The following is a 24,761-nucleotide window of genomic DNA, read 5'->3' on the forward strand; positions in this document are numbered from 1 at the left end:
AATCTTGGAATTGGCACAAACTCATGACAAAGGGGATAAAAGAGAACGATAAGGCCCTTCAAACTGGGGCCTCTCCTGTAGACTGTGTTGAGGAAGTAACTGACCCTTAGCGGCTCTATTAGCTAACCTTCAGGCTCCAAGTCTCTCGTCAAACCAAAACACCCTCTATACAGACTTCAGGCACTCAGTCACCGTCACCATCAAGGCGATGCCACTACCCGTATCCTAACAGAGGACGCTGCACTGATCCCTAAAGGACCAATGGGAAACATGCATTTAGGGAGCCCTCATTCCTCTAATGCGCAAACTCACCTGTGGGCTGACACAGCATGCACTCAGCCACCCACTCACCATTACCTCAGTAAGAGCGGACTCATAAAATAAGAAAAGAGGACAAAAGTTAGAAATAATCAATCATTTACATATTTTTAAATAGAAACAAATGTTTTAAAAAGATGGTCACTTAATATGTTAACCATTACCTTCTTGCTTTTCGATGACATGTTCCAAAACATCTTCATCGCCCACAAACTGAACATGGAATTCCTCGTTCTCGAGTTTTCTCTGCTTACTCATAACCAGGTCCCTACGGAGAGACACAGACCAATGAAGTCATGGCCACTGAAGTGCGCAGCAAATGTAATTAAATTATCTGGATAGGAAAAGCACATTAAGTAACCTCTCATTCCAAAGCTGCAGAACAGCATATTACATTTTAAATTTATTATGTATGCCTAAAGACAAGCACCTTAAAAAGAGATGCAACATAAAACATACATTTAAAAAGAGATGAAATCATATTTGTGACTTCTGTAGTCTAAGAGGCTGAAATACTGGATCTTTATAAACAAGCAATGGCAAAAAAATAGCTCTTACACATGCAAGAGTTATTGGCTTTGCCAATGTCTTTTAGCCATGTTTTAGAACAGGGCGGCTGCTGAACAGCATGAATAAAAGTTACAAAAAAAGTGCTAAAATGCAACCAGGGCTGACCATGTCATAGCTCTTTTTTTATCATACGGCAGGTGGGCAACATTAATAACAATCAATGAGATAGTCATGGGGAACAGGCAACATGAAAAATGGGCCGGAGGGAATGGGTAACACGAACAACAGGGGCGTGCGTGGGAGGGAAGAAGCAATTTAGACAATCGGAGGGTGGGGGACAATAAGAAGCGACACGGACAAGGGAGGGGTTGGAAAAGGGAAGCAGTAACAAGCTGGGATGGGAATAAGTAACACGGACTAGGAGGTGGGAGGGGAAGAAGCAGCACAGACAAGGGTGGGGTTTGGAGAGGGAAGCAGTAACACGTACAAGGGGAAGAAGCAACACAGGCAGGGGGTGGAAGGGGAAGAAGCAACACGGGCAGGGGGAGAGGAAGAAGCAGCACAAGTAGGGGGGAAGGTGGGAGGGGGAAAAGCAGCAAGGGGAGTGGGCGGGAAGAAACAGCCCGGATGACAGGGGAAGAATAAAATAGGATCTCAATCACAGTGCGAGCAGAAGGACAATTAGCAAGATGAAGCAATTAGTACTTGGTCCATGCACCACATGAAAGCAGAGGGAGTGAAGCCGACATGCACTGGGCAATTAGGAGGCAGCAGACAGGAGTGACAATGAAGCCAACTAATGGTAAGCAATAGGATGGGCTCCAACCCCCTTATTGTATACAACATCTCTTGCTTGCAACAGGGCAGGCAAGCAGTCTTAGGCAATACCTAAAAATGGCAGTGGTGTGAACTTAAATTTGGGTTACCAATAAAATTAAAAACCAATAATGAGAAAAAAATCAGGTTATCCACTGTCTTTGAATTACATTTAAGTATTTAATATTGTTATCTGCTGCAGACAAAAATGTCCTCATTATCTGGTAATAGTGTATCATGTGTAAGTGACTTTTTACAAAAATCAACAACTGAAGATGACAGTTAGCTTTCTTATAGTACCTGCCATAGCTTTCCAATGCTATTTTTATATCATTTTAACTTTGACCTAGAATTTTTTTTTTGTTAAAATCTACAAAGTATGAAGCTAATGATGGACTATTTGGTGAACACAGCAAATTTATACTTACACTGGAAATTGTTGCCATCCATTGTAGCACAACCTAGTTTTTCCAGTAACTGTGTCATGCATGAATATAGTGCCATTGTTGTAACAAGTTCCACGTAAAACTATTAGCTACAAATGAGGACATATACATTTTTAGTTCTCGCTTATCAGACACCATTTAGTCGTCTGGTTGGGAAAGGCCCCTTGTGGACCGTGCTAACACCTTACAATAGGCTTACATTGGTTGTCTTCATTATTACTCTAATTTACTTGCTTCTTATTCATGGCTTGGCTTTCACTTCTTTTATTTGCCCCTCCCAAGAACATATCCTCTCTACCATCTTTTTGCGCGGCCGGCTTCTACTGCCTACATTCAGTGAACTAAATTTCTCTGAGAGTACATGTGTTTTCTAGCGGTCTCCCCTCAAATACCCAACCCTGCCCCTCCTCCCCCAGACCCTACTCAGTGTTGAGTCTGAGCCCTCCCAGCAACAATTGCATGTTTTACCACAATATCATCCAAAGCAGACTTTAAGGGGGGGGGAGGGTTGCTTTATCTCCTGAGTTCCACATATTGCATGAAAGAAGAGGCCTTCACACACAAAGCCTTTTATAATGCCGTGGAGTGGGTAGGATGCGGCACTTACACACCTGGAGTCTGAGGAAAAAGGTGTACTTTGAATGACTAAAAAGGTGAGGTTTCTTCTCTTGGAGGTAGATAATCTGCTTGCCGGGCTACTACAGACAACCAAATAGCTCTTTAACTTGCTTCCACTCGGACTCTTGTCCGTATTAGCCCTGGGGAAACATTCTCTTTTACATTCCGATGCTGCATTAATCTTTCTAAATTGTGTTTGGAGTTGACTAATTGAAAAGTATTTGAAAAATAACCATGCCATTAATAAAGATTGAAAAGTTATGATTCTGAACAAGGAAGCACAAGATTTATTGAGGTCAACTGGAATTTTATGTCACCCCCAATAAAGTTTGTTTAAAAAAATGAATAAAGATTGAAAAATATTCCTTTAGTGTGCAGTTCTGAGATACATTAGGATTGGGGTTTGCTTTTAATCCAGTATTGTGATTTTTTTTAATGCTTTACTTAATAATAAATAAATAAATGTGTTACAAACAAGCAGCAAGCAGTGGCCAACCCAAAAATTTGGCATGTGAATTATAAAGGCACAACTTATTGGCTTTCCCAATGCTAGTTATCAACTGAGTCATGGGAGCAAGATCTAGGAGAGCAGGATAACTGACTTCTATCAACAAGCACTGGCAAAGCCAATAGGTCTCAGGTATGAGAAATCTTTTTTTTGTCAATTTCTTTTAGCCAGGTTTTACGTTTGTACAAAATGGTTATGTTGTAATATAATATTTATTAAAATATGATTGTAACATATGATATGGCCTGTCATTGTAAAGTATGATATGCTATGTTATGTACTGTCATTATATGATATGGTCAGGCCTGTCGTATGCATGGTAGTATGGTATGGTATGCCCTGTCATTGTAGTATGGTATTGCTTTTCATTGTATAGTGTTTGTAAGCTACTATGGTATTGCCTTTCTTTGTATAGCATGGCACAGTATGGTATGTTACTGTATAGTATGGTATATTCTGTCACATTATTGTGTGTTATAGAATGGTCTATCTTTGAATATTATGGTATGGTACAGCCTGTCATTGTATGGTATGGCTGTCATTGTATAGTATGGTATGGCCTGTCACTGTATAGTATGTTATGGTATGGCCTGTCATCGCATAGTACAATCAAACACTACTCACTCACTCGTTAGGACAAGTCAGATTTTATCAGGGCCCAGTCCTGGCAAGAAAGCTGGAGCTGACAAAGAACAGATGTTCTGTACATACACAAAGTGAATGAGCAACAAAGATGCCTTTAAATCTTGTTTTTACCTTGTCACGTTTGCTGTGTAACCAAAGAAAGTGGTCAAATATGAGCTTATGTCTTCTTTCAAATTGTTGCTTATTTTATCCTGGAGATTGGCGTTTACTTTTCTTTCTCTGACTGCAAAGTTGGAGGATTTTGTCAAATGAACTAACAATCGTGCAGGGTATAGGAAGTGTGATACATCATGCTTCAGTAATATATTTATTAGGAGTAAGAGTTTTTCTGAGAAACATTCCTGCATCTGACTTGATGACAATGCTGTTAGAGAACTAATAGTCAAGTCAAAGGTCATTTTTGACCTATATGTGGGTTAGATCAATAATATGCTTGGAGCAAACGTTTAGTATATTAAATCAAAAGAGATTTTTTGTACACCAGACATGCTGAGCTCACACATTTGTAGGTGCTCTCATATGTGAAAATGAAGACAAAGAGGGTTCTGTGAAATAAAATATTTGCCTATGATCACACAATGTGAGACCACAATGTGGGTCAAAAGCTTTATAGTTGGGGGCGTGGCTTGGCAAGCCATTATGGTGGACGTGTGCTGAGGGAGCTCCACTCAGCCCTAAATTAATCCTGCATCATCCTGCCCCTCTGATCATTATTTGAGTCCCACAGAGAGTCTGCGGACCTGGCGAACTGGTGTTTCCTACTAGGGCCGACTTCCGTCCATTGAAGTGGTTTGTGGCGATGATACGGCATGGTTGAAGTGGTGAGGCCCATTGGAGGCGCGCCTGGCAGCCCTGCGTGAGACCGGAACGTTGAATTGAACGCTGCCCGGATCTATAGGCTGTAGGTGACGCTGCCGCAACGGAGCTGGAGTGCTGCAGAACTGGGGAGGATCGTGCCCTGGTGTGTGCCCCAAAGGCGGACGTCTACGGAAGGGGGATCAGCCACCGCCCTGCGACCACGATCGACGACAGGGAGGGCCGTGATGCTTGGCAGCTGAATCGGAACGTGGAGGTGAGAAGCTGTGTGCGTGGGCGACTGAGGCGGCAGGTCTCTAGCCCGCTTCTGGGAGTGCGTGGGTTTGGCGGTCCTTGGGCCCCGGCAGGCGAGTTTGCTCCTTCTCCTGCCCGACACCCTCTTCCCCATGGTGGTGGCCGGGAGAGCGCGCACCCCCTCGGGCCTGCTGAGGGCGGGGGTCCTGGCCCCTCTGCCCTGTCCCCTCCCCCCCTGCCTGCATAAGAACGGGGGTCTGGCGGTGTGTCTACGGACTGACCGCCCAACCCTGTCTCTGGTGCCCCTGGGGCGAATTGCACTGGCCAGTGGTGGTGTGTGGTCCTGGAGTGACACATCCGGGGAAACAACAGTGGAGTTGGTGGCACTAGTGGATGCTGGCGGGTGAGGGCTTGTCTTCCTGCTCACCAGTGCTTTCACATCTGCGGTCAGTCGGGCCGCCGATGGAACCGCGGGAACCCTCGGGCCCCTTGCCAGTTGGGGCTTGACACTGGGAGGACCCCTGATACTGTTTGCGTACCTTGGCCCTCCTGCAGCTCACTACATACTCCTAAGCTGTGGCTGGGTCAGGTCGCTGGAGTCTTGTGGGAGGGTTCCTTCCCCACCCCCCCCCCCCCCTGCCCTGTCTGGGTGGGACCCCTGTATATTTTCCTGTGCTGGGAGACCCGGAGACAGCCATGAAGAGAGACAGGGGGGGGGGGGGGGGGGGGCGGCGGCTCGTCCAAGCAAGGCCCAATAGATACATTCAAGGGCCCGGGTGCAGTAGCTGTGGTGTTTGGGGGACCGCAGAGGACAATGTCGAACAATACAGCGCTCATGGCCGCCATTACTCTGTCCAGGGACATGTTGGACGCTAAAATCGGGGCAGTCGGCTCCAATGTCATGCTCTTGCTGCAGGACATGCGCAATGCTGTATTGCGCATAACTGAGGCTGAGACCCATATATCCGGGGTGGAAGTCGATGTTACTATGCTAAAGAAAAAGAAGGCCACCATGGAGATCACTAAACGAGGTCTTACGATGAGAGTGGAGGATGCAGAGGTGCAGGCCAGGCGCAATAATCTCTAGTGGCTGGAGGGCTGTCTCCCTCCGGAGTATATGTCTCGCTGTTTCATAGTGGAGCGGGCCCACAGGGCACTAATGCAGAAGCCCCCGCCTGGGGCTAGCCCGAGACCAGTCATCACGAAACTTTTGAACTATCATGATAGCGACGCAATACTGAAGCAGGCCCAGATCAAGGAGCCCTTAGACTATGACAATGCTTGCATTCTCATCTTCATCTTCCCTGATTACACACGTCTGGTCCAACAACAGCGGCAATCGTTCCTAGAGGCAAGGGCCCGTCTGAGAAACCTTAAGCTTCCATATGCTCTACTATATCTTGCCCACTTGCGAGTAGTATACCGCTCCTGCACCCATTTCTTTGACTCACCAGAAGAGGTTTTTAAATGGACTGATAAGACGGTGAAGTTGTGAGCTCATACGCCACCCGGAAGGGAGTCCGATTCCTCATCGAGTGAGGCGACCCGAGGGGGGCCCCAGCTGCAGCAGAAGGGCACCAGACGATCACGATCCAGGCGCCACTCCCAGTCCTGTGGCGCATCGTCCCAGGCTGGCTCGGCCTCTGGGCGACAGACATTGGCTGCCTGATTGGTGAACCCGCGAGGGGCTGTAGTGAAGTAAGACTGCCTAATTCTGATCGGAGGGGCTCGTTCATGGGCCGGGATCTCTGTTAGACATTTGCTAGCGGAGAGTGTGCCTATGATACATGGGCTGTAAGTTGGGGATCCATTGGTTGGGGTGGGCCGCATCCTACCGTTGGGGGTTATGGGTCCTTCTCGCTGCGACAGATGCTTCATCGTTTTGGAGGTATAGGGTGGGGGGTTTGTTAGGTGGGAGTCGCTTCTGTTCTCTGGTCACACTTTCGCTCACTGACAGTAGTTAATCGCACATACACCACATAGTGTTACTTATCCATGCATTCACTGACATAACCCCAGATGGCCAGTATCTCAACTAGGGAGCAGGTGTCCCCAGGTACACTTCGCATCATTAGCTGGCATGTGCGAGGAGCCCTAGATAAGATTAAACAGGGGGCCATACTCCAGTAGGCTAAACGGGCCGGTGCAGATGTCCTTATGCTGCAAGAAACGCACCTGATGGGAACGAAAGTCCTCTGTTTTCAGCGGTATGAGTAACAGCATGTGTTCTATTTTGGTTTTGTGAGGGGATCACGAGGGTGGCAATCTTGATACACCGCAGAGTTCCCTATACACACACCAAGCAGTGGTCGGACACTCAGGGGCGATATCTATTCCTCCAGGGCAAGGTTGGGGAGGATCCTTTGGTGCTGGGTAGTGTATACGTTCCTCCCCACTGCAGTGAAATCTAGTGGAGCGTCTCATGACCCTCTGGGCGGATCTACCAGATGGTCTAGCCGTAGTTGGTGGGGACTGGAACGATGTGATGGATATGGCCAGAGATCGCTAGAAGGCTGGGTGTTGTCCAGAGGGTAGTCGTACTACGAAGTTGTACTCCTTGGCGACAAGGCTTGACGGTGTCGACGTATGGTGTCACTTCCACGAAGATGATCGGGAATTCACGTATCTCTGCGGTCCACGAGTCCTATTCCAGAATTGATTACCTCTTTGCTCCCCGAGTGGCGGTGGGTAGGGTGGTGGCGGCAGAGATTCTTCTGCCCTCCTGTCTGACCACTCCCCGAAGGCCCTCACTCTACAAATAGGGAGGATGAAGCAGCTGTTTAGGTGGCGCCTCTCTGTATGGCACTTACAAAAAGATGATTATAGAGAACACATGAGCTGCGCTATTGATCAATAAACTTGACGATTAATGTGGGGTCAGTTCCCAGGGCCGAGTTACTTCGGGAGGCGATGAAACCTACACTGAGGGGGGCGGACATTTCCTGGTGTGCAGAGGCACTTAGGGAAGAGCTGCTGCAGGTGGAGGCGGGCATAGCCGATCTTGAACGTAGGAACCGGAAGGCTGGAGGCGGTCAGGTCAGAAGCCAATTGCTGATGGCTCAACAGAACTATGCCTCACTCCTGATGGATGAGGCCCGCCAAGCATTGTTGGCGACGCGAAGTAGGGAGTATCAGTGGGGGGATACATCCAGCAAGATGCTGCATCGGCTTTGTCAAGGAATGTTTAATTCTCAGGCCCTCCCTGGCATATTGGGCTCGGCAGGCGAACCGCTCACAGACCCACTGGCCCTAGCTGAGAGATTTGCCACATATTATGCAGATTTGTATGCCCTTAGAGAATGTTTGCCAGCTGCCACAATAGATAGATTCCTAAATGATCTTCCGCCCAAGACTCTATCGGACGAGGTAAGGAAACAGTTGGAGCTGCCCCTGATGGATGAAGTTGGCTGCTGAATTTGGAGAGCTTAAGTCCGGGAAGGCGCCGGGGCCCAATGGGTTCCCCAGCGAATTTTTTAAATGCTACTTCTTGCAGTTGGGTCCTCAATATCGCTCGGTGGTGGAGGTGGCGCGAGAGCAGGGCTCTCTTGCCCTAGACTGGAGACATGCGGAGGTGGTTGTTTTTTACAAGGAGGGCAAGCTCCCGGATCAACTTGCATCATATCGTCCCATCTCTCTCCTGAACGTGGAGGCTAAAATCCTGGCTAAGGCTCTAGCAAATCGCCTTCTACCTCATATTACTGCCCTGGTCCATCCTGACCAGGCTTGGTTTATGCCTCAGAGGGCGGCCAGGCATAACATCAGGCTGGCGCATGTGGCAGTGACGGCTATTCAGCAGGTGGGTGAAACGGCGGCACTACTATTGGCTGACATGGATAGGGCATTTGATTCCCTTAGCTGGGTGTACCTATTTGCGTTACTGCATAGACTTAATTTTGAACCGCGATTCCTTTCCTACTTAACTCTCCTATACAACGATCTAACAGCGTCGGTGCGGGTAGCAGGTGCGATCTCTTCCACGTTTTCCATCAGGTGGGGCACAATATAGGGCTGCCACCTGTCCCCATATTTATTTGTCCAGGCAATGGAGCCTCTGACTGCACGGGTGCGAATGGATGCGCAGGAACAGGGCTTTGAATGGGCACAGGGACTGTCGGACAGGATAACATTATACGCGGACGACGTCCTCTTTTTCCTTACGAACATGGACAGGACAAGGCCGTGGTTGCTGTGTATTGTGCAGATTTTTGGGGAGACATCTGGACTGTACATGAATCCCCGTAAGTCTACGTTGTGGATTCTTGGAGATTGGTCAGGTGTGGGTTTGTGGGTCCTGTTGGTTCAGTTGGAGACGGGGGGCCGAAATATCTTGGTGAGTTTATGTCGGACGTGCCCGCTATCTCATGGGAGCGTAACCTGGTTCCGGTGTGGGAACGAGTGAGCGACGATCTTATGTCCTGGTCCTGTATGCCCCTATCTATATATGGCAGATCGGCTATATTTAAGATGGTGGCACTTCCCCGGCTCTTATACCAATTGCTGAACCACTTTTACCAGATTTCACCCCAATGGTTCCGACAAGTGAATGTGGTTCTCGGGCAGTTCCTATGCGTGTGGCTCTGCGGACATGTTTTTTGTCTACTTATTGCGGGGGCATTCTCTCGTATCATCAGGCCTCACATCTGCTAGTCATAAATTAATGGTGGTATGGCAATAGGGTGGATCCGGCATACGCGGTCGAGCGACGACTTATGGGAGACTGCTCGCCACATATGATCCTGTATTTAGCCTGCTGCAATGCTCGCTGCCGTCGACAACAAGGGTTGTGTTTCAGGTCTGTGGGAAGGCGCTGCGAAGGATGGGGTGGTGGAATACACCGACTCGGGAAACTCCCCTCTGGAATAATGGGATTCCGGGGGTGGGATAATATAGGCATCTCGGTCTTGGGTGATGTTATGAGGGTATTGGCACTCAAATCCTTCCAGGACCGTCAGACAGAATTTCACATGCTGAAGTACCAATTCTATTGATACCTTCGATTTCGGCACGCTCTGTCCCCTGGCCTAGAGGGCTTGGAGTCCTTGCCGGAGTTCAGCCCCCTAGAGGCGAAAGTTTTTATGGGAGATCTCCAGGACCGCAAAATTTCCAAGATCTAGCAATCCCTAGTTACCCATTGCTCCCCCACACTACAGAAACACCGGAGGGATTGGGAGAGCGATGTGGGTCTGTTGGATGAGGAAGACTGGACAGAGGCCGTACCTGCTTCGCGGGGGCGGCCATAGCAGTACGACTCCGCTTTGTCCAGTTTAAGTATCTAAATAAGGCCTACTTTACACAGGTACATTTGTGGAGGGCGGGCTGATTGCCTCTCCTGTGTGCCTCCAATGCAATCGGGAGGAGGGTACACATACATACTGTTTGGCACTTTCTCTCCTTAGATCGCATCTAGAGGGGGTCTTTACCTGTCTGTCAGAGGTACTGGGTTGGGATCTCGCCCGCTCGCCAAAACTTGCTCAGCTACATGTTATGGAGGGGATACGAGGCAACATCTATAAATGACACCTAATGCAATTGGGCTTTACCCTGGTGAAAAGGGACATAGCTAAGGCGTGGAAGGCACCGGGAGCCCCTCCAGTAGGTGCGTGGAAAATGGCCTAGACTTCTGTATGGTCCTGGAGAAACCCATCTTCATTGCCAGGGGATGCCCACACAAACACTTCAGAATTTGGAAACGGTGAGCCCGCGGGGGGCGGCAATAGCAATGCGCCTGCGGCTGGTGCAATTCAAATATCTACACAGAGTGTACTTCACCAGAGAGCGCCTGCGGAGGGCAGGGATGATCGCATCCCCCAAGTGTCTAAGCTGTCAGCGGGAGGAGGGTATGCTCCTCCATACAGTCTGGAGCTGGCTTTCACTGCATAACTTCTGGAGGGGGGTGTACTCCTGCCTTTCGGAGGTATTGGGTTGGGAGCTCCCCTACACGCTGCGCTTGGCCCTGCTGCATGTCATGGAGGGAGTGGGTGGCAATTGATATAAACGCCATCTCTTGCTACTGGGCCTCACGCTAGCAAAAAGGGATATTGCCAGGGCCTGGAAGGCGCCCCGGGCTCCATCCTTGGCCGCGTGGAAAAATGGGCTAGATTTTTGTATGGGGCCTGAGCAGCCTGTTTTCTTTGCCAGGGGGTGCCCACGCAAACATTATAAGATATGGAAGAGGTGGGCGGACTACCGGGGATTAGAACTGGACCCGCCACGGGAGGTGGAGGCACGGATCCAGGTCTGAGGCTTTCCATCCAATTCTGCCTGACATCAGACAACTAGGTATCATGAAGCAGTTGGGATGATCTTCTTCAGATGCTTGACACAGCAAATCTACAAGGAGGAAGAGGCCTGGAGGGTCAGGATCGGCACTGTGAAGGCGGTCTTAAAACGTTGTTGAAAGCTTCAGAAGGATTAGCGTTGAGACAGCTGAAACAATTATTGAACAGAGAGGAGGAACCCTCAAACCATAAATTGTACAAACATTTGGAAAAACGAACATTGTTTAATTGTGGCCTGTTTTGAAAAATCTCAAATTTTAACAATCTTCAAAAAAAATGTCTTTTAAAACATGTAATGTGGTCTCGATTACGAGCAAAAAGATTAAGAATGACCTGTATCAATGGGTGATTGGAAACACACACTTCCTCGCTATGAAGATATTGACAGACTTGAGGCACTCTTGCCATAATGAGCAAGTAAACATTTACACAAAGTGAAGACAAGTGAAATGCTGAGCAGGTCCACAAAGGGTATCTGAGCTGCCAACCGTGGGACACTGACGTGCCAACACTGGGGTACTGCTGAGCTGAAGCTAATGCAATAGATTTGAGTTGATGACAAAGACTCATAACAATGCTGATTTATGCCAAGGCTCAGCTGCTGATGATGCTATGCAGATGACTAATGGGCAATGCAGAGATTCTGTCAACGGGCTATGCAGAGATTCTGTCAACGGGCTATGATGAGACGAGGGGGCAATTATGAGTGGATAAGAGGCTAAGCTGATTTTGAGGAGGCAATGCTGAGCTAATCAGGTGAATTGTTTAAAGACCTAACCGTGCAAACAAATATCACATGCATACATATTTACAGTGCTGGATTAAATGTAAAAGTCAGTTTAAGATGTGGTTAATGGTTTCTTATAACATGAGCTGTTTCTTAAGAGAAGTCTTGTATAATCGGTGGGTCTACACCAAGGTCTGTCATAACGGGCCATAGCTCGGCACTTTACAAGTCCTTACTGAGTAAACTATGATTTGGAGGAACGTGTTTGACTTTTTGAAGGTCTTTGTGGAAAAGATAAGCATGAACTGTAAAAAGGTCAGATATATCGGTCTATAACCATTTTTACAGAACTTAATAATAAGTCTTTGTAACTCCCCAAAATAACCTATGTTTGCAATCCTATAACAACACAGGAATGAGAAGAAAAAATCAGCAATGTTCAACATGTGGATTCGATTGCAGCATTTAAACAGCACTTTGGGGCACTGTAGCACTTACCCACATGTGTAACAAGCTACGCATTTTAGGGTGAAAAGTGTTGTCTTTGTTTTGTGATACTGTGTGGGTACTGTTTCCTTGTTGCGAGTGTGCACCACAAAGGTGCAGTTAGTGTGTTATTTAATTAATTAGATGAGATCTTGCTGCTGTGGGTGTGTGTTTTTGAGGGCCTACGTGGGCCTGAGGGTGTATCTACTCTGTACGGTCTTTCTCGCCCACAGAAACCGGATAATTAACAGTTCACAAGATCATGCTGCCTTGTGACTCTCCACTCAGACCAATCAGACTAGGGCAGAAAATAGGCTGGGCAGTGGGCACCAAAACGTAATAAAGGTGCCCCTATTATTGCAGAAGTTAATTAAAAAGTGACCAGAGTCATTTTTGCAATTTGTGGCAGGTTTCAACTTGTTAAAGACATGTTGTGCAAGTGTTTTGCAAGGAATGGAGAAGTGTGTGAATCTGACTTACTGAAGGCAATGTTTGTTTTAATAACAGGGAAACCAACAGTGAAAATAAGGCAAGCAGACCACAAATCAGGCCCACAAACAGCCCAAAAACAAAACCGTGCACAAAATGACCTGACAAACCAGACCTTCGGGCACAATCTGATTGCCGTAGGGGCCAGTCCGACTTTGATTCAGAAACGCCTTTGAACTACTGCCTGCTGGTGCAGCCCGTACCCCTCCAGGCCAGCCTGGCCAAAGAACACACAGCCAAAGTGGTGAAGCACTGACCTAGCAAATTTAACGCATTTGATGGGAAATGCATTCTTTTACATTGTTACGGAACCTACAATTGGTTCATGCAATCACTGAATTTTGTCCGAAATGTTGCAGTGGTGGATTGTGACTTCTCTATTATAGTAATACGAGATCCCAGTATGCGACTGAAAGCACTGTGAACGTGCACATTGCTTCTAAATTGTATGGCGCGCAGTGTAACATAGGCTGCAGATTTAGTGTTCATTATAAAGCCAGGGGTAACCTTCCATTCCAGGGGTTCTGCAGCCAACGTCACAATATTGTTAAAGCTTCTCATTAAAAAAAAGGTGTCATTTCTGATATTTGTCCCTTTCCATGCACATCATTATTGGATTTACTTGCGAGTGTTTAAGTGTCACAAATTTTGCAGTTCAATGTCACTCAAGTGCACTGAAACTATGGTAATGTCATACATAAGCAAACTGAAAACTTGGCAGCTATGCTAGAAAACGTGGCAAAACCAAGGACGTATGAGAAACTTCAGGAGATTTGAGAGATTGGAGACAAATGAACTTCAAGAGTTTCTTTATCCTCCGATAGTTGCTCTATTCTGGAGTATTTTGCACTTAATAAATATTGGATTGGACTAAAATGCGGTCAGGCATCTAAAGCAGGCAACGCCCATTCTGCTGCAGATTGTGAATTTGGAAATATCAATGACAGTACAATTATTTGATGGTATGGTAAAATAAACCACGTTTTGGAATACGCATTAGATCAGAATGTAAAATTCTTAATCCTTCATTTACCTGCAGGCGTGTCTGGTAACATTAATGCCTGCCTGAAATTCCCTGTCTGAAAGAAAGTAACTTTTAGAACCGGATGTTTGAGGCAAGTCACGGTCATAGACTCGAACAGAGGTTCAATTAGATATCTGATGAGAACACCCATTTTAAGACCTATTAATAAAAGTGTCCAACTGATTTGTGAAACAACAAAGCAGTGGCCTTGGTCCTGATCGATCATTATTATTGAGATACACATGCACTAACTGATATAAAGTGTATTTCCTGTGACATTGCCGGTAGACAAAACTGTGGAATTATTGTTTTTTCGTTAGGGTGTAGTGTACTTGAGACTACTCCCTAAGTGAGTGGAAATGGAATCCACTGCAGAATCTAGCTCGTACTCGTGTAGGTTATCCTGAATGTCTCCTGAGGGGGGGGGCTACCTTGGCATTGCTTCCTCAGTAATTTAGGGCTGCCAAGTGTACTCTGTGCTTGACCGCCTATTTACTTACGCCTTGCAGTTTGCACATAGCTCGTAAAGTAAATGACGTATTAGACTGCGCAAACATTTCTCCAGCAAGAGCATGAACACATTTGTGCTGGTCAGCTTCTTTGGAGAATAGACTTTAAAAGACACATGGGCGAGTTGACTGCGACTCTCGCCACGTGAGTCTTCCTCTCATAACGTCATCCCCTGTCTACTCTGCCATCGCTTGACCCCCGGACTCAGGGGATCACTTAATTATGTTCCCAGTTACAGCACTGTGTATGTCTGATACTTGAACTCGGCCTATGAATGGGCAGCGAATTTGCCCATTCACTTAAAATTGTGTGACGAATTATGAATCACGCAGAAAAGATAAACAATAGCAACTTTATTGACTGGGGGAAACTGGAAATATCTACCCGAAGTGTGGAGAAGTTACGTTCACACTATGTAACCAAGTAACAGGGGCGCCGCTGTTGGCAAAAGCTCCTAGAACGAGACCGAATGCCTGCGTGTCCCGGGCACGAACCTTACCTCCTCCCGCCAGAGCCGTTCGATTGCCTCTGCTTCGATTTCAACTGACGCCAAAGGGGGCGGGGACATTCGCCAGTTTAACTTATTATTTAATGTTGGGGTGGGGTAGCTTCAGTTTTTTCAAAGGGATCTTTATGGCACTTCCTCCCTATTAAAGATTCTATTTTTATCAGAAAAATAGACCGTCCTGAAAAGAAGGTCCAGCCTCCCAGGTCCTTGCCCTGTCACTCCGGAAGAGAAAGTGAGTGTGCGCTCGCTCTGTTGGGCCGATGTTTCTACAACGATTTGCTTCTGCCTCTCACGCACGTGTGTTAGTCCATGCGCATGCGTCTAACGTCAGAAGCGCAGCGCTGCTCCCCACACGAAGAAGCCCACTTGGAAAATCCGGCCTGGACTCCGTAGGGTCTGTAAAGCGGCTGACAGGAGCGGTAGGTATTCAGTGGTGTTCGCTAGCTTTGGGTTTTGTGAAGCATACTCTCTGCTCTGGCTGACGGCTAATAGGGGACTTGTATGTCTGCTACCGTTCAACGCTGCTTTTTGCATGTCAGAGATCAGAGGTGGTGGGAGTATGATGCATCCTAACGGCATCCGGTTGTAACTGCACCATGTGCTCCTTTTTATTACGCACTTGCGAATATGCTGCGTGCGTGGGTGTGATATAAACGGTTATGCAGCCATTTCAACATGTAAATCATGTTTTTCTGAGTGTGTGTGTTGAAATGAAAGTCAGGGTCAAGGTGAAGTATGAAGTAGAAGTTTATTAAATCAGCCCCACACCTTAAGGCGGTGCGTAGGTCAGTTAGTCAGAATAATAATGGCAGTGGGTGGCAGGGGAACGGAACCTGGACAGGATGGAATGTTGGAGAACCAATGGGAAGGGTGGGGGGCAAGGGATGCTCTCGCGCAGGAGAGCTGGCACACACCACTTGTCATAGGGTCCCGGGGGGAAACCAGAACTAGGTTACAACACATCTTCCTCTCTTGAGGGTTTAGACAGGTATGTCCAACGTGTGGCAGGAAGAACTTTAGGGGTGAGTGAACTGGTAAACATTGGTCACAAAACAGTTTTAAAAACATTAGGGATCAGGAAGACTCTCCCTGACGTTCTATTTGCCACGGGAGATGAGGAACGCACTGTGTGTCAGTCTGGGATTCCGTGTGGATTCTGCCCACCCAACGCTGAAGCAGTGACCGCCAAGCTGGCTTCAGAGACAGAGTGGGAGTTGCCGTACAGCTCCGTTTGGTGAACGGAGTGCGTGGGATGGCCCCCAGGGACTGGTCTGAGTGATTGACAGTCAGCTGAGTCAGTGGCAGGTGGGAGATGGCGTGAGCTGTGTTTATGGGTGTGGGACAGTGTCCAGCTTGGTTGTCGTCCTCAACTCACATATCATAGCATGGAACCTTCAGGGTGGAAACATTGTAGGTGTTTGGGTGTGACCCATTCCACATCATCAGACTTTGCATCGTTCATCGTGGCAGGGCCTCACACAGTACAGTCATATTCCTAACGTGGATGGTGAGCTTCCGTAAGGGCTCGCTGGGTCTTGTTATCCACAGGTATTATGCTGGCCCGCAGGACCTGTATGCATCTAGTCCGTACCTATGTTTACCACAAGGTGTGGGCATGGTACTGGTCTGAGTGCCCTCTTGTTCCCTTTCTCTGATTCCTCATCGTTCTCTCCACCATGGCACTCCCTTATAGTATAGTGCTCCTGTCTGCTGTTACTAGAACTGACTTCTCCACCCTGGTGAGGGACCACGGCTTTGGAATCCTTTTTCTTGGGATATTTCCAGGACCATAATGTGCCGCGTCTGCGCTTACACTTACTCATACCACAGGTATCCCTCACGTTGTCACTCTCAGGGATGGTTCTGACATCACATCTCTTGTAGTACTCTGTACCAGTGTCACTTGTACTTTCTTTTCCAGCAACTCTCATGCCTTCGATACTTGCATCCGCAAGGACCTGTTCTTCCTCTAATTTCATCACGTGAGTTCCCCTAAAGGATGTGGTTGTGTCATCTGTGTCTCTAAATTTACATTCACCCCAGCGTTCCACAAGCCTCTTGTTAATCCTTATCTGTGCTTTGGGGTGAGGATCTAGTACGTGTTTGTGTGCGTTTTTACTTTCATTCTCTGGCTCTACATCATATAACCAGTCATAATACTCTCCTTGCATGTTGCATTTCGACTCTACCAGACACTGACCATCATTTTCTTCTAGGTGACGGTCGTCAGCGTCATTCCTTCTTGTGACGGGTGTTGACTTGATTCTTGCTGTAGAGTGCGACACTTCCACATCTTGGTGGCGGGTAGATTTACAATTGTACTCCACTGGTACCGTGGACAGAGATACCATACACCTTCCTCCATGGGTCAGTTCGCTTTTATCTTCCAGGACTTCTTCACTTATATTGTCCTTTACCTCATAACTCGTGAATGCATTATGTTTAGTTTTGAATTTGTCAGTGACTGCTTCATTTTCCCTTTTCTTACTCCATGCAGCCTTTGTCCATCCCCTTTTGGTCATGGAAGATGGCTTCTCCTCACTTAACGTCTTGGAGCTTGAACTGAGATTGTTGTTGATTTGTGCCAGCCTATTCAAAGGTTCAATACGGTTGGAATCTATCATTTTGTTACATTTCTTCTGTTCTTCCCACCCCAGTACCGAGGGTCCTTCTTCTGAAACATAAACCGTACTCCATGTGCTTCTCTTCATATAGCTCAATTTCGTTACACTACCCCCTGTTAGGTTGATGTTTTCTCCTGTGTATGTTATCGGGGACATTTCAGTTTCCATCAATTCATTGCCTTGTGTCACAGACAATTTACTTTTCCATATATTCATGTTTATCAATGTGCAGATCGAACCTGAATCAGCGATAACGTCAATCCCAACTCCATTTATGTCTATGGTACTCTCAGGTTTGGTTCCACTCATGTTACATTCATTTTTGCAAACACCATTTTCCCGGTGAATTGTGACATTTTGTGTGTTGGCCAATAGTTTTTGTTTGAAATGTTCACTTAAGTCATCCATCACCTCCTTAAAAACATTACTGTTCGCTTCCTTCTTGGTTTCTTTTCCTGGTGGGGGTAAAATGCACATTAGGTTTTTATCCATGTTGCAGTTGCAAACCTATTAGACTTGTATAATTTCTCTTTTGTGTGTTTTATCACGGAAAGTTTCACAAACTGAGCGTGTGCCAACGCGGGATTAGAACTCCCGACACCGATTCTAAACTCAGCGCTGATCTCCCCGTATGGCGCCTTACACTGCGTTCCAGTGACGTGGCACGCCTTGGCGCATGCGCAGACGGGTACACAGGAGGGGCGTTTATGGCGCGAAAATCCCCTGACAGGATTTTCTTCAATCAGACTTGTACAGGAAGGCCAGAAGGGGCTGACGCATACTGGTGCAGAAAGGTCTCTTCACAATGTGCTGCTGAACTATTAAACAATCATGGGTTTACACCGTCGCACTTCAAATCACTTAGGACACGGCTAAACAGTTGTGAGAGGCACTAATCTTTGACGCTGTGGAGAACTCTATGCATTGGGATCCTTTAAGTGCTTATGCACACGATCATCTTGATGACCAAACGAGTTCATGAAGTGTCACCAGGTGGAGTAGATTACCTTTCGCGTTTACCCTCTATTCACATTGGGGGAGGGTTAAGTCTAGGAAGGGGAGCAACACGATCCGTGTAATTGCAGCAGAAACGTGTGTTATTTCAGTTGGTGTTACCCATCTAGAACTTTCACGTTATGCTTGTAGTATTAGTAGCTTTTTGTATTTAATTAGTGCACAGTTCGCAATCACAACGTTGACAGGATTGAACACTGACTCATGGGAGGCGTGAGTGGGACGCCCTTGTTTACTTATTGCTCGAAATGGCCTCCAGCGCAGCGTTCCAGTGACGTCACACGCAGTTGAGCATGCGCAGATTGGCTTGAGGAAGAAGCGCGAAAACAGCTGACTGGAATTTGCCTCAGGGAATATGCGCATGAAGCGAAGGTTCGGCCGACAGAGAAAACTTCATCGATGACTGTGGTCCAACTTAGGCATCCACAACTCGAGACACTCAAACCTCGGCACCAGAAGTTGACACCAGCAGGTTCTCACACCGCAGAGGATCGGCACACACCTCCGGCCTCAGTGAGTGATGTCTTCATCATTATTCCACCACAGAATGTCCATTTTAATTCATAAGCGGGAAGGCTTCACAAGGTATCACCCTTTTTTCATTCGGACAGTTACAACTTACGGATTTGCGCCGCACCTCACTTTCACCGAAACGCACTTCACTTTAACGTAAGACGCTGCTCATTAGACAAGCGCTGCACTGATTTTCAGTCTTGTGGAGAACTTTGCACACTAACTCCTTTCAACGCTTATCAACTGGCAATTCTCTGTCTTTCACACAGCGTTGTCTCGTTTGGCTTGGGTTTGCGCTGTATGTGAAGAAGATCTCACTACACACGCTAACGCGCAGCTTAAATCACCACCACCCGGCTGCCCAGGCTCACCTCCAAGACTTGTTCAGGATCCAGTGATCATCCGCTTCGGGTCTAGCGTTTTTTTCCTTTGCTTTACTAGCTCCACAAAAGCGCCCAGAGTTTCATTAGTAATCACCGGTTACATTTACTTTTTAGAAAATCCACGGTTCATTTACCACTGTCACTATTCAATTACACTTGCCGAGATTGATGGAGGCTGCTCAGTTTCCTCACTGTACTTCACGGCTCACCACTCACTGGTAGCATAAATCTGCTATGAGTCCATGGATGAATTCACATTCGACCCACTCAAAAGTCGATGGCTCCTTTCACGCTCGACTTGCTCAAAAGCCGGCTTGCCGAAATCACAGAGCTGTTCCTTGCTTCTTTCACGCTCGACTTGCTCAAAAGCCGGCTTGCCGAAATCACAGAGCTGTTCCTCGCTCCTTTCACATTCGACTTACTCACAAGTCGAAGGCTATTTCACACTCGACCCGCTCAAAAGTCGACTAGCCGGAATTACGGAGCTTTCCTTAGCTCTTGACCTGTTGCACCGTGCCTTTAGAAGAGGTTGCTTCCGCATTCAAATTGGAAGGCAGTGGGTTCGTGGTGAGGGGCTGAGGTCCTCGTCGCCACTGTTGAAATGAAAGTCAGGGTCAAGGTGAAGTATGAAGTAGAAGTTTATTAAATCAGCCCCACACCTTAAGGCGGTGCGTAGGTCAGTTAGTCAGAATAATAATGGCAGTGGGTGGCAGGGGAACGGAACCTGGACAGGATGGAATGTTGGAGAACCAATGGGAAGGGTGGGGGGCAAGGGATGCTCTCGCGCAGGAGAGCTGGCACACACCACTTGTCATAGGGTCCCGGGGGGAAACCAGAACTAGGTTACAACAGTGTGTTTCTATGTAGTACTTGCTTCAAGCATCAAAAATTATAGGAATTTTGTGAAGTGCTGCCCAGAGGGCACTGCTCGGGGCAAAAAAACGGGGAATACGGATTTTTTTTAGTGGAGGCTGAGGTCAGAATTCCCTTACAAAGCCAATTGGTGGTGGGGTGGGCCTGTGTAGGGGAGGTTGTTTAATTACATCTAAGAATACTTTAGTTCATGTATTTAATTGTCCAAAACAACAAGATCTCTCTAATCTTAAATTTGGCCGCATCGTGATAATTTTGCCTAAAAGATATCTTTGTGAGGTAACGCTCTCGGCTGAAATGCTCTGATGTAATGGGATGAAATAGTTAGCGTTAGTGCCAACCTGCAATGTTTGGTGGGCTGAACAAATAGGATACAGGAGATAGGGTGTTTTTAGGTTGCACTGGCACAGTTTCAAAGGAGACGTGATCTATGAAATGAGGTGCTGGCAATCTATAGACATACAATAACAGATATGCGATTGAGCGTAGGCGGCTATAGTCGGAGGAGGCATGCTGAGGATGGAAACTAAGAAGAGATGAATCGAAGAACGGAGAAGGCACAGACGAGCGTTTTTTAAAGCTCTCCAGTTGCCCGGTCTCCGAAAGAGATGAATGATTTCAAAATATAAAGCGTTGATCTGTAATGTGAACTCCAACTACTTTACAGATAAAATAAAATCGGCCAAAAAATGGCCCAATATAATTATTTGCCACTGTTCAGAAATTAACGAAACTACCAGAGAAAAAGAAACCTTCTGCAACGCTGTAGCATTTTTCTATCGAGAAAAAGTCGGTGAAATTTAGGACGCTGTCTGTATGAATCAAAATACCAGAGGTCTGTCTGCTGATACTTTATTTCCTTCCAGCGGTGGCGGCTGCATCGGAAGCTTACAGACACCCCCTTTCAGTTTGCCGGAAACTAACTCAGCCACTTCAACAACGCCGTTTTCCAAACCTGAGTTCCCCAGAGAACCAGGGCTCGAATGGGGTAGATCTGCTCACCCCACCAGATTTTAGAGGCACTAAGGTATTTTTCTTCAGAGCCAATCCAGGCATGATAGGCTGAAGTAACAGTCTCCGGATCACTGATGATCATAAGCCAACTAAGGTAGCGAACGAAACATTAAGGGGCATATTTACAAGGGCTCTATCTCCACTTTTTTGGCTTAAAAGGCCAACAAAGTGGAGATAAAATTATCACCCTATTTACAAGAGGGTGCTAACCTGCACAATCGCATGTTAGCACCCTTTTTCCCAACGCCTCCCTTTGCATCTCTAATAAGATGTAAAGTGGGCGTCACTGAGTATACCCCGGATGGACAACCTTGCAAACATCGCTGATGTTCACATCGCGATATTTACAAGGCTGCCCCAGCGTTTTAGCACACGTTAGTTTTTGGAGAAAACTGCTGTTTTCTCCAAAAACTAAAGTCTGCTAAAATGCAGACTTACCTATCCCTAACATTGGGGTGGATTATGTTGATACGACCCTGTGGGTCGTATCAGCAAGGTTATCGCCGTTTTGCAGGGAACATCTCTGGAAAACCAGCGATGTTCCCTGCAAAACGGCGATAACCTCGCTATCTCTGCAATTTTTATCGCCCTGGAGTAACACGTTGTTAATAACGTGCTACCAGGGCGATAAATTCCAGAGATAGCCTGCGAAAATAAAATTATTGCTAAACCCGGCCAGCGATAATTATCGCTGGCCGTTGATAATATGCCTCTAAATTCGTCAGCATCCGTGGTCTGGCAAAGGTGACACTCATGCTTTTCCGCTGGTGTATTTAACTTCACGTCACCTTTTATGCCCAGACCATCCGCTGTTTTTGTTTTTCGTAAAATCCCTAAAATATGGCTGTTTTTCAGGCCATAATCTGCTAACTCTTGCCAGTTTGGTTTATCACTGATTAATATCGCCAGGATACCTCTTTTGTTTGCATTTTAGAGGTTTACTGGGGCATATTGTCAAGGGATTTATCTCTGACTTTTTGGCATTAAAAGCCAAGAAAGCGGAGATAAAATTATCTCCCTATCAGCAACAGGGTGCTAACACGCAAATTTGCATGTTAGCACCCTTTTTCTCTACGCTTCCCCTTGCATCTCTAATGAGATGCAAAGGGGGTGTTCCAGTGAAAAATAATAGGAGAAATGTTGTTAAGCGACATTTCTCCTATTATCAAGGATATCGCTAACCCTGTTAGTGATTAAAAAAGCAGCGCTAACCGCGGTTAGCGCTGCTTTTTTTTACACCTGGTATTTTCCTGACTTTGCCATGATATCCTATGGAAGGTGGATATCATGGTTAAGTTTGTGAGCGCCTATCATCAAGCTAACGACAAACTTCGAGAGATTATCGTTGGTTTTCCAGCGATAATCTCTCATTTGGCAGTTAGCGCGAGGATTTTTATCACTTCTGAGATAAGCGTTGCTGATAGCACGCTATCTCAGTGATCCACGCTACGTGGCGATAATTATCCTAGCGCAAAGTGCCACAGTGTACAGTAGGGCAGTCGCCCTCGAGTCTGGGGAACTGTGATGGAGTCTCGGCAATGACGCTGAACATCCTGTGCAAATCACTTAATGTCCTGTGCCGTACAAAAATAAATGTGTGTCCTCATGTAATGCAACTGGTGCAAATTAGTCTGTCCCTGGCCCAGTGCATCATGGGAACAGGGCAGACCAAACTACCAAGCCAATTCTTTACTGGAAAGGAAACAAGCTTCCGGGGACCGGTTTCTGGCATTACAGCCGTCTTCGGCCCGGCTTGCTTGAATCCTGATGGTGCAGTGAGCAAGGGACTCGCATCTGAGAATACCCTTCCACGCTTGTGGTGGCCAAAACGATTCAAAAAGGGGGGTGGTGATGGACAGAGTATCTGAATTAAGCAGAACACTCCTACCCAGTCAAAAGATCAGGGCTTGATCCATCACCGTTTTTTAGCTCACTGCACCATCCCAGTTCAGAACCTGCTACATGCAAATTAGTCTGTCCCTGGCCCAGTGCATCATGGGAATAGGGCAGACCAAACTACCAAGCCAATTCTTTACTGGAAAGGAAACAAGCTTCCGGGGACCGGTTTCTGGCATTACAGCCGTCTTCGTCTTTGCATATAGCCAGGTTCTGAACTGGGATGGTGCAGTGAGCTACAAAACGGTGATGGATCAAGCCCTGATCTTTTGACTGGGTAGGAGTGTTCTGCTTAATTCAGATACTCTGTCCATCACCACCCCCCTTTTTGAATCGTTTTGGCCACCACAAGCGTGGAAGGGTATTCTCAGATGCGAGTCCCTTGCTCACTGCACCATCAGGATTCAAGCAAGCCGGGCCGAAGACGGCTGTAATGCCAGAAACCGGTCCCCGGAAGCTTGTTTCCTTTCCAGTAAAGAATTGGCTTGGTAGTTTGGTCTGCCCTGTTCCCATGATGCACTGGGCCAGGGACAGACTAATTTGCATGTAGCCAGGTTCTGAACTGGGATGGTGCAGTGAGCTAAAAAAACGGTGATGGATCAAGCCCTGATCTTTTGACTGGGTAGGAGTGTTCTGCTTAATTCAGATACTCTGTCCATCACCCCCCCGTTTTTGAATCGTTTTGGCCACCACAAGCGTGGAAGGGTATGCTCAGATGTGAGTCCCTTGCTCACTGCACCATCAGGATTCAAGCAAGCCGGGCCGAAGACGGCTGTAATGCCAGAAACCGGTCCCCGGAAGCTTGTTTCCTTTCCAGTAAAGAATTGGCTTGGTAGTTTGGTCTGCCCTGTTCCCATGATGCACTGGGCCAGGGACAGACTAATTTGCATGTAGCCAGGTTCTGAACTGGGATGGTGCAGTGAGCTAAAAAAACGGTGATGGATCAAGCCCTGATCTTTTGACTGGGTAGGAGTGTTCTGCTTAATGCAGATACTCTGTCCATCACCACCCCCTTTTTGAATCGTTTTGGCCACCACAAGCGTGGAAGGGTATGCTCAGATGTGAGTCCCTTGCTCACTGCACCATCAGGTTTCAAGCAAGCCGGGCCGAAGACGGCTGTAATGCCAGAAACCGGTCCCCGGAAGCTTGTTTCCTTTCCAGTAAAGAATTGGCTTGGTAGTTTGGTCTGCCCTGTTCCCATGATGCACTGGGCCAGGGACAGACTAATTTGCATGTAGCCAGGTTCTGAACTGGGATGGTGCAGTGAGTTAAAAAAAACGGTGATGGATCAAGCCCTGATCTTTTGACTGGGTAGGAGTGTTCTGCTTAATTCAGATACTCTGTCCATCACCCCCCGTTTTTGAATCGTTTTGGCCACCACAAGCGTGGAAGGGTATGCTCAGATGTGAGTCCCTTGCTCACTGCACCATCAGGATTCAAGCAAGCCGGGCCGAAGACGGCTGTAATGCCAGAAACCGGTCCCCGGAAGCTTGTTTCCTTTCCAGTAAAGA

General features: G+C 47.1%; 2 protein-coding genes across 5 annotated transcripts in view; one reads left to right on the forward strand and one right to left on the reverse strand.

The window, feature by feature from the left end:
- The window catches only part of ORC2 (origin recognition complex subunit 2), a 334,428-nt gene extending 319,274 nt beyond the window's left edge, over positions 1-15,154 (reverse strand). Inside the window, exons 1-2 of one of the 3 annotated variants that reach the window (XM_078680185.1) lie at positions 14,925-15,154; positions 483-586 (exon numbers count right to left, since the gene is read on the reverse strand). In XM_078680185.1, coding sequence (XP_078536311.1) covers positions 483-576 — 94 coding nt within the window. In that variant the 5' untranslated portion in view covers positions 577-586; positions 14,925-15,154. Of the gene's footprint in view, positions 1-312; positions 384-482; positions 587-14,809; positions 14,864-14,924 lie in introns of those variants that run through there. The other 2 variants (XM_078680186.1, XM_078680187.1) reach the window with 2 other exon arrangements.
- LOC144822541 (queuosine 5'-phosphate N-glycosylase/hydrolase-like) overlaps positions 15,105-24,761 on the forward strand; it is a 211,438-nt gene continuing 201,781 nt past the window's right edge. Inside the window, exon 1 of one of the 2 annotated variants that reach the window (XM_078680190.1) lies at positions 15,105-15,352. The gene's annotated coding sequence lies outside the window, so the exon portion shown is untranslated. The remainder of the gene's footprint in view (positions 15,353-24,761) is intronic. The other variant, XM_078680188.1, reaches the window with a different exon arrangement.

This window comes from Lissotriton helveticus, chromosome 3_1 (genome assembly GCF_964261635.1).
Source record: "Lissotriton helveticus chromosome 3_1, aLisHel1.1, whole genome shotgun sequence".
Taxonomy (NCBI): domain Eukaryota; kingdom Metazoa; phylum Chordata; class Amphibia; order Caudata; family Salamandridae; genus Lissotriton; species Lissotriton helveticus.